This window comes from Pygocentrus nattereri, chromosome 23, assembly GCF_015220715.1.
Source record: "Pygocentrus nattereri isolate fPygNat1 chromosome 23, fPygNat1.pri, whole genome shotgun sequence".
NCBI classification, from domain to species: domain Eukaryota; kingdom Metazoa; phylum Chordata; class Actinopteri; order Characiformes; family Serrasalmidae; genus Pygocentrus; species Pygocentrus nattereri.
Genome location: NC_051233.1, coordinates 15,318,309 through 15,328,493, shown reverse-complemented (window position 1 = coordinate 15,328,493; position 10,185 = coordinate 15,318,309). Strand labels below are relative to the sequence as shown.

Here is a 10,185-nt window from a genome sequence, read left to right as displayed (position 1 = left end):
ATGGTGAGAAGTCTTAGGACTACTGTAGGCCATCTATGTATATATAGTATTCAGACTGCTCCACATTGGCAATGTACTGCCCACCTCAAACACAGAATGCTCCAATTCAAGATGATCTTCATAGTTTGTGAAAATTGTCCCAGCTAATTTTTCATTGGCTGATGCACACACAGTACAAACAAAGTTACTTTATAAAGATTAATATAGTATACATGACGACACAAACATCAGAAATCCTCTAAACTGAGCAGTGTTAATATAAAGGAAAAATAATTACAAGCAGGAGAGACAAAACAATGAGGATCGTTATGTGTATAAAGAAACAGATAAAAAAGAGGGAGAGAAAGAAAGGAAAAAACTGGTTTAAACAAACAAGAAAATATTTGTTCTTTAGATCTTTTTAACAATAAATCTCATTTTAGTTCTGTATAAAATTAAAAAGTGTGAGACAATTCTAAAAGAAAACAGAACAGTTTGGTGTAGAACTGTTTATGAATGTAGTATTTGAAAAAAATAATCAATACATTGACTTTTCATAATATTAGATGATGCCTCTTACAGCGAATGAGTAACGTGTGGGAACCTTTCTTACCTTCGTCCGAAACCTACGTGAGCACCAAAAGCAGCGACGTCACAATTGCTTTTGTTTACGTTTGCTATGGCAACGCAGAGCCACGCAGAGCAACGCGTTGCTGAACTGAGACTCGTAAACAGCACGAAGAGTTTCTTGGTACATGCAGTCGTTTGGACATTAGAAACGACAAATTAATTCAAGCTGTCGCTTCCACGTGTAAAATACAATTAAAATGAGTTCCTCGGAGGTTAATTTGGAAAACAGACAACTTGGTAGTTTACTGCATAACTGGGTAGAAGAGGTGAGTGGCAACCTAAAACTATAGTTGTATACTCCTTATATTTGTGCTCGTCTATTCAGAACAAAAATCTCTTGCATTCAGTAAGTTCATATATCTTCTAATGTTGACGGACAACATGAAAAAGTCCAAATTAATTGTTGCCAGAAATGGTGGAGTTTTATGTGATTTTTTACTGATGTTACCTGTACTACTTTGCAGCAACAAGACCGTGTTATGGTCTGATCACAAATGTTGTCACATGGCTGCATGCACAGAAAGAAAAATCACCTACAGAACTTACAGAAAGATAAATGAATGTATTTTCTACATATGCATATGTACATCTTTTACATGCACTTAAGAGAGCCACTGCATTGCTGGACAATACAGGGCCCAAATCCCACATCAACAGAAATGGACATATGGGTATTCTCACTGTGGACATGACCTCCAAAATACATGGAGTAAGTACAGTGAAAGCAGCCTTCACCACCCCCACTGGCCCACGAGTAAGACACAAAGGTATGTGAAATATTCTTTGCTTGAATTTGTATTGTTTATTTTTTATTTCTATTCAATCAATGGTGTATTTTTTGCTGTCAAACTTTTGCTGTCATCAAAATTGAGAAAAAATGTAACACTCAAAACTTACAACTTAACCCCTTAAAATCCCAGGTTTATTAATAATATAAATTAAGACTTATTATTCTGTAACTACATGGGCTTCAATCTTCAAACTGGTTTAGCTATTCTTAAGTTACAGAAGTGCATGATAAAACTTTGGGCCTGCTGACAGGTCTTGGCAATTTAAGGGGTCAATTCATAACCAGAAACTGGTCCAGAAGTGCTTCCATTGTGTATCATGAATCCAGTGCATGGCATCACAAGAAGCTGCTTTTGAAAGGAAACTGGGCTGCCTGCTATAAAAATCCTTTTGCCTCATCAGTGACGCTGCACTATTTATTCTAGGATTACGGGCTGAGCTGTTGGAGAAGTGCCTCATCAAGACAATAAGGTAACAGTCTGAACCAGACTCTTTGTGAATTTTAAGCTTTAAGCTAAGACAAGACAGATGACCTCATCTTGTCTGAAGCTCTAACGACACTTTAGCATTCTCCTACGCTCCTTGTTACGATGGAGAGACCATAGGAAATAGTGGGAAGTGGCTGATGTAAGACTGTTTGTCTCAGCTCTATTTTATAGTTCAATTAAAAAGTTTTCAATTAGTCTTTATCATGGAATTTCATATTTGTCGCTATGGGGATCACTAGATGTGTCCTTGATGACTGGCCTCTGCTTTGGTCGAAGAAAAGAGACATAACAAACATCAAAGTGAGACAGTAGCTCATAGCCACAGACCTGGATATGAACCCTGAATCAAAGACAGTAACTGGCCACAACTAGGGAACAACCATTGTGCTAAGAGGTTGGGAGGGCAGTTGTGCTTTCTTAAAAGAACTGTGTGTCAATGACTTCAGCGGCAAGCAGAACGCACTCTCTAATAAAAATGTCACCCAGGAATCTACATTAAAAAGGAGTGCCCAAACTAATTGTGGGGTTGAGGGCCAAAAAGGCAAAAGAGTATACATGTAATAAAGGTAAACACATTTCAGAGAAGTTTTAAAAATGTTCTTCATAAGATTAGACTAGATTTTGTTTATAAAATACTAAAATACGCAATTTTATGGGATACAACAAAACTCAAGAAGTTATTTTTTAGGGGTGGGGTTGGGTTATTTTTCTGGAGGCTAAATCAAATGTTCTTGCAGGCCACACTGGGCAGTCCCGATAGGAGCTGTCTATGTTCAATTCAGTTTGATTTGTATTTTTGTTTTTATTAACAACAAACTTTGTTACAAAGCAGCTTTTTAGAATTCAGGCCTCTAAAGAAAAAGCTGAGGATGAAAAATGTAGAAACACAGAAAAGAAGTCTTGTTATTGTAGTTGTATGTCTTGAGTTGTTGTTTTGTTGAAACGTCTATCTTAACCCTAAATTCAATTTCTTAACTATGAGACTAAATTCTCCTCTAATATGTCCACAGTACATTTCTCCATTCATATTTCCTTCAATGACATATAACTCCCCAGTACCATTTCCAGAGAAGCAGTCCTATGTCATGATGGTCCCACATCTGTACTCAGGGTATGGAGTTCTTGGGTTATACATGCAGTCCTTCTTTCTCCAAACATCAAAACAAAAGTGTCTGAATATTTGTATTAAAGTACAAATATTCAAATAATACAACAGTATATAGTATAGTATATAAATATAACAGTACAGGTCTTAGGATAAGACAAAAGTAAGAAATGTTTTACCAAATCTATTCTTATGAACTTTTTTCCAACTTTCCAATACTGGAGCAACTAAGGCTTTCACTAAGGCTTTTCTAGAATTAGGCATTATGTTTACTCAGTTTCATGTATTCAGATAAAATTGGTAGATTTTTATTTTCAAATGATACTTTTACTTTTGCTCAGGAATCTACTTTTTACTTTGTTGCATTTCAGTCATTGACATTTAGTTTCTGATGCCTTTTTTGGTGTTAATGTCATTATGAGTCGCTCAGTTTGGAGGTTTATCATTTTGCTTTAGACCAAAGAGATCCAAAAAGAGAACAACGGTAACTTATTTGCTGAAGTTTCACTGCAGTTCTATAAGTTAATCAATTGTTTTTCGATTATGAAGGTAATTTAAGCCACGATTTCAGAGAAATAACATTCATTTTCCTAAAGTATGGATTTTGAATGCACTGCCCACATCTATCAGACTTCTATGCCCAGTGATTACTCTTATTATATAAGTTTGAAATACACAGTACAGCAGACACAGCAAAATTCTTGTCTGATTACTGTGGTAATCAACTGTATGTTAAAATGTTGGAGTATTGTTTTGAAGAGTAGTGAGAGAATTGTGATTTGTATTACAGTGAGCAAATACAAGCAGACCTCAACCCAGAGCTTCCAGCCCAAGAACTGTGCTCTGTTACCAGAGCTGACTATGCAGCGGAGGGTTTCAAATCTGTCTGCTCAGCTCCATCCATGGTTTGTCACTGCACTCAGCTTTCACTCTGCATATAGACTGTACATCAAAAGTTTAGGAATACTTTCAAAAAGGGTTTCCACAGCTTTCCAAAAGGGTTGTAATAAATGAAAAATCTACTCTTCATACGCTATATGTCCTCAAGTTTCCTGACACTCCTTCTAACTGATGTTGGGCTACTGTAAGGTGCAACCATTGCTGATACAGGCATTCAACTGTGCACACACAATTTATATAATCTCTAGAAAAGCACTGGCAGTAGAATGGAGGAGTCACATTGAGCCTAAGGTCTGTCATGCCCAACACCAAGTGTGCTGAGAGGTATAAAGCCACCAGCGCTGGGTTGTTAAACGTTGGAGTGGCATTTGTGATCCAGAACTGATAATCCAACATCAGTACCTGACCCCATGATGACCTTGTGGCTGAGTGCAGTCAAATCCACTCACCAATGTTCCAAAATCTAGTGTAAAGCCTTCTCAGAGGCTGTTACTACAGCGAAGAAGGACAAACTCCATATGTTCGATGTTCAAATGTCATACTGTATAACATACATATTTAAATGAAGCTAACTCAGTGCAATACTTTAATCTTTGCAGGTATTTGTTCTTATTTAATTGAAAAGCAATGGTGAAAATGCAAAAACTAAGGCAGCATATCCCCAGACTTTTGATGGCCTGTGTACAGAATAAACTAATTTTCATTTACTCTACATTTCCATTATAAAGGCAACAAAAGTACCACAATACTATAAATCTTTAACTATAGTGATGAGAAAATTAATTTTTTTTTGTTTTTTAGGACCATGACTACAAAACTAACCAAGCCATCACATTCTGGAGTGAAAACTATCAGAAGGTTCAGGTACTGTATGGTGCTATAATTACATTTGGTAACATTGTACAATAAAGGTACATGACATGTTCTGATTCATGCATTATTTCATGCATGAATAATCGTTCATTCATACATATAATACCTCATTGCTTCTTCATGAGTTCATGACATTTGGGGCCCTCAAAATGAAGTAGCGAACTATCACTGAAAAAAACAAGGAAAGCCATTAATTAACCATCCTACCAATCCAGTAAGAGCTCAAGAGGACAATTGTGCACCCATGGACTTCTAGATTGCTGTGGGATTTAATGTCATTTTTGATACAACAAAAATACACAGTGCTTAGCAGCAAATACACACTGAGCAAAAGACTCATAATGTAACAAAAGAAATAGAAATTAAAAATTTTAACAGCATCAGCTTTTGACTAAACAAAAAAATATATAAAAAATACTGTTTCTCCCACCGGAACAGCTGACCCAGCTTTTGATAGCACCCTATTGATAAAACATAAGGGGTTAAATTGTTACTAAATAAATTAAATACAGAAAATAAAAAAAGTCCTCTTTAATTGCTCAACAGGTAGCATCATAGGATGGGGATACAATCTGTCTCATCTGTCGGTCATGAGTTAATTAGATCTTCCATTGACCACTCCCCCCTACAGCAACTTTCTCACCAAGCCAAGGACCTACCTGGGAGTAGGCACTGCCTATTACCCAGTACGAAGATTTGAAGACCTTGGTGTAAAATAACAAACTCAACAAACTGCTGCCTTACACGCTCCTTTCTCCAACTTGATTATTTAGCTATCCAATCTCACAATCTTTAGCTATTCCACTGTTTCGCTGCTTGGGGTGTTTTCTGTTGGAGGGAGCTCTGTGGTGTCTGTTGCTTGAGAACTTGCACAGCCATTTTCCACTAGAGTCTCTTTATTTGAAACACAAAAAGAAGTCCTGCCCTAGAAAGGCCACCATTGGCCACAATATCCATAGTGGAGTCCTCATGATTTGCCCATTCATGAGCTCTTTATATTTTGAGAACAGTATAATCACCACAAATTACACACCAAAAAAAAAAAGAGAATATATTTCGTTACTAAATAAAATGTAATAAAAACTGGAAATTTAATAGTGGTCTAATCTGTCTAATTTATCAAGAAATATAAACCAAAATCATTAAATTGTAATCTACACTTACTCTTTCCTTTGTGAGCCAATGATTTGGAAGAGGGAGTGTGGCTAACAAAGTGATACATTGGATATGGATGTCCAGCTTCTCTGTCCCACAGTCTGTAGTTAGAGGCCTTGTGACACTGCAGCATGTGGCTAACCCCAGTAATATACAACCCCTGGCAAAAAGTATGGAATCACCAGTCTGGGATGAGCACTCAGACATTTTATTCTGTAGAACAAACTCAGATCAAAAACATGATGCAATAATAAGGTCATTCCAAAGTGCAACTTGTTGGCTTACAGAAACACTAAAAGAAATAAATAAAAAAAAAAAAAAAACATTGTGGAAACAAAGTAAATGTTACTTTTATTGAGCAAGCACGGGGAAAAAAAAAATGGAATCACTCAATTCTGAGGAAAAAAATATGGAATCATGAAAAACAGATAAACAAAAGAACATTTAAAATATATCACTAGTATTTAGTTGCACCACCTTTGGCTTTTATAACGGCTTGCAGTCTCTGAGGCATGGACTTGAGTGACAAACAGTATTCTTCATCAATTTGGTGCCAACTCTCTTTGATAGCAGTTGTCAGATCAGCTTTGCAGGTCGGAGCCTTCTTGTGGACCATTTTTTTCAATTTCCACCACAGGTTTTCAATTGGGTTGAGATCTGGACTATTTGCAGGCCATGACATCGACTGAATGTGTCGTTCTCCAAGGAATGCCTTCACTGTTTTTGCCCTATGGCAGGATGCATTGTCATCTTGGAAAATTATTTCATCATCTCCAAACATCTGTTCAATTGAAGGGATGAGAAAACTGTCCAAAATGTCAATGTAAACTTGTGCATTGATAGAAGAATTAACCACAGTCATCTCCCCAGTGCCTTTGCCTGACATGCAGCCTCATATCATCAAGGAATGTGGAAATTTGATTTTCTTCAGGCAGTCCTCTTCATAAATCTCACTGGAACGGCACCAAACAAAAGTTCCAGCATCATCACCTTGTCCAATGCAGATTCTTGACTCATCACTGAAGATAACTTTCATCCAGTCATCCACAGTCCATGATTGCCTCTCCTTAGCCCATTGCAGTCTTGTTCTTTTCTGTTTAGGTGTCAATGATGGTTTTCTTTTAGCTTTCCTGTATTGAAATCCCATTTCCTTTAGGCGATTTCTTACGGTTCGGTCACATACGTTGGCTCCAGCTTCCTCCCATTTATGCTTCATCTGTTTAGTTGTACTTTTTCAGTTTTCAAGACAAATGGCCTTAAGTTCTTTGTCTTGACGCTTTGAGGTCTTTCTTGGTCTACCAGTATGCTTGGCTTTAACAACCATTCCATGCTGTTTGTATTTGGTCCATATCTTGGATACAGCTGACTGTGAACAGCCCACATCTTTAGCAACCATGCGTGAAGAGTTACCTTCTTCAAGAAGTTTCACAATCCTCTCTTTTGTTTCAAGAGACATTTCTCTTGTTGGAGCCATGGTCTTGCCACTCCACTTCGTCCAGCAGCCCTCCAAGTTGTCATGACTGCAGGTGTTTTTAACTGCAGACTAACGAGCAGATCTAATCTGAGGCAGGTGTCTATTTAGGGAAAGGAAATTGACTGGGTGTGTCCTTATTTTCTATCTCCAATTTGAGTGATTCCATATTTTTTTCCTCAGAATTGAGTGATTCCATATTTTTTTCCTCAGAATTGAGTGATTCCTTATTTTTTTCCCCGTGCTTGCTCAATAAAAGTAATGTTTACTTTGTTTCCACAATGTTTTTTTTATTTCTTTTAGTATTTCTGAAAGCCAACAAGTTGCACTTTGGAATGACCTTATTATTGCATCATGTTTTTGATCTGAGTTTGTTCTACAGAATAAAATGTCTGAATAAGTGCTCATCCCAGACTGGCGATGCCATACTTTTTGCCAGGGGTTGTATAAGCGCAGAGCCACAGCACTTCAGCTTTAGAGTCCACATTTTCAGCTCCCAATGCCTCTGTTTTGGAACTGCAGCCACACTTTTGGCACTCTTGAGTATGGGAGAAAATGGTGCACTTAACGCCTACTACTCTTATTAGATGAGAGAAACCACTTTTAACAGAGGAACTATTTATATTTATGGTAACACATACCAAATGTACCAAAGTATATTTTGGTGCTATAGGCTTCCACTAAGCATGCGCAGGTATAAATCCTTACTGATTAGCCAACTGCTCAACTCATCTAGCGAATGCTCGACCACGGTGCAGAATTATATCACGATCACACAGGCTGAATCTCTCCGACTCCCTATCTAATGCACTATGTAGATCATAAAATAATGGCTGCTAAACCCTAATAGTGCAGTATATGTTGAGCTTATATTCAACCATTAGCAGCATGACTCCATATCTAACATTTAAAGCACAATGTGTGCACAGAAGCCATATTTTCCCTATGTAGCAGGTACCTACTATGTAGGAAATGGGGAGTCATTTGAGATTTAACCATTAGAATTGTGGCATCCAACATGGACTGCGCTGCTGTGGGCAGCTTAGGGGATGTGGCCATGTAAAACTCCTGATAGAAGAATGTTTCTTGTCTCCGCCCTTGATTGTTTCCACCTGTTTTCCACCTGTGTCTTGTGAACCCTCGTTAACCCTCTTGTATTTAAGCCCTGTGTTTTCCTTAGACTTGTGCTGGTCTTTGTTTGATTTGTTGGATATGTTTGATGTGTTTGGTGTTTTGCTTGTTCTGTTTGAAGTGTCTTGTTAAGTATTTGGGTTTCTGTGGTCTTTGTCATATCTGTGCCTCCTGCTCTTCGTATTGGCTACCTGAACCTGCACTGTATTGACCACGACCCTGGATTTGCCCCGAATAAATCTGGCTTTTCTCCGCATATGCGTCCGCCTCCTCATCGCTCCACGTTACAGATACAATGTCTTCCTTGAAAAACATAATTTTCTTCATCTCAAAATTTAACATAAGTAGGTAATGCAAGTGCTAATGAGCTAGACTAGACACCAGCTACGCTAAATTTAAATGAGTGTTTAAATGAGCTCCAGTGAAGGATGATGTACGCACTATTCAATATGAAGATAAAAAGAAGACTTATTTAATGGCATTCCCAAATTATTTCTACATGAACTCAACAGTGATAAAGAAGGAATATCTCACCACTTTACTTGGAGGGCCACAAATATCATGAACCCACATAGACATGTGCTTTAGTTGTTTCACCACATTACTTAGGACAACAAACATAGAACTGATGAAAAATGCTTTAGTTTTGCTAAATATGTATATTAACACTCTTGTTCTATGAGGTGATGTCTCACTGTTCAGTTTCCCATAATTTATGCACTGACTACCATGAAAACCTGTATGAACATCATGAATAACTGATTTAAACATCCTCCATACAAATAACCTCTGGTGAACTGCGGCCTTGTGGTGAAGAATTGAACAATGGTTAATGGGGCAGAGAGAGGCTGTCATTGGTGGCCCACCCATGTATATCAAATACGGCTTCTCAAGAAATTAACTGTTTTATTTAACAGGGAGTTACAGGAGTCGGAACTCCAGATGGACCGTTTAAGAAGAACACCACCTTCAGCACACCGATCAGCGAACGCCTGGACAACCCCATGGATTTCACTCATGAGAACTAATAGAAGGGAAGTGAAATTAGTAATATGTACAACAATTGTTCACCCACACTTAAATAACACTAAATATAACACACATGTATAACAATACACCAAAATAGCCTAAATTCATCCAAAAAAGAAAAGAAAAAGAAAGTCAATTCATCTGTGATCTTAAATGATCTGCTGTTCTGATGTACTTCTGTTGAGGTGTCAATACAAATACATCACAATTATGTAAGGTAATTTCAGTTAATGGGACACTGAAACTTAGTGACTGTCCTTTTCCTTCTCCAGAACGACAAGAAGTGTTATTTTTAATGTTGCTGTATGTGTACTGAATATGAGTAAAGGTTTTTGATTGTTGTGACATAGTTTGCCTGCTTTTTAAAAATAAAATTACTGCATGATAGTCCATCAAAATCACTCCCCCCACTACTCAGGTTATAATAATTGAAATTATTATTACATTTTTATACTCAATTATGTTATTTCCCCATAGATCTGCATCTGCTTATCCAATAATGTGTATCCAATAATCCAATAATTCAATATCATCAACAAAATTACAGAAAATCCCAATTTGATTGTGAATAAAGGTATGAAAATGACAATAAAAAATGAGTGTTATTAGATATTTTTAAGGGGAAAAAATATTAT

General features: G+C 37.2%; 1 protein-coding gene across 1 annotated transcript; it reads left to right on the top strand.

The window, feature by feature from the left end:
- Window positions 1-681: 681 nt before the first annotated feature.
- On the top strand, window positions 682-9,895 carry spag8 (sperm associated antigen 8). Its single transcript, XM_017714101.2, has 6 exons — window positions 682-875; window positions 1,217-1,376; window positions 1,824-1,869; window positions 3,782-3,896; window positions 4,693-4,755; window positions 9,439-9,895. The coding sequence occupies exons 1-6, from the start codon at window positions 807-809 to the stop codon at window positions 9,547-9,549; spliced, it is 564 nt and encodes a 187-aa protein (XP_017569590.1). The 5' UTR covers window positions 682-806; the 3' UTR covers window positions 9,550-9,895.
- The last annotated feature ends 290 nt before the right edge of the window (window positions 9,896-10,185 follow it).

What these genes read in the sequence shown, in the direction of transcription:
- spag8 (XM_017714101.2), top strand. Translation starts at nt 807, where the DNA reads ATGAGTTCCTCGGAGGTTAATTTGGAAAACAGACAACTTGGTAGTTTA. An exon ending in TGCCTCATCAAGACAATAAG is followed by an intron (nt 1,870 to 3,781) that starts GTAACAGTCTGA and finishes TTTGTATTACAG; the next exon opens with TGAGCAAATACAAGCAGACC. An exon ending in TCTGCTCAGCTCCATCCATG is followed by an intron (nt 3,897 to 4,692) that starts GTTTGTCACTGC and finishes TTTGTTTTTTAG; the next exon opens with GACCATGACTACAAAACTAA.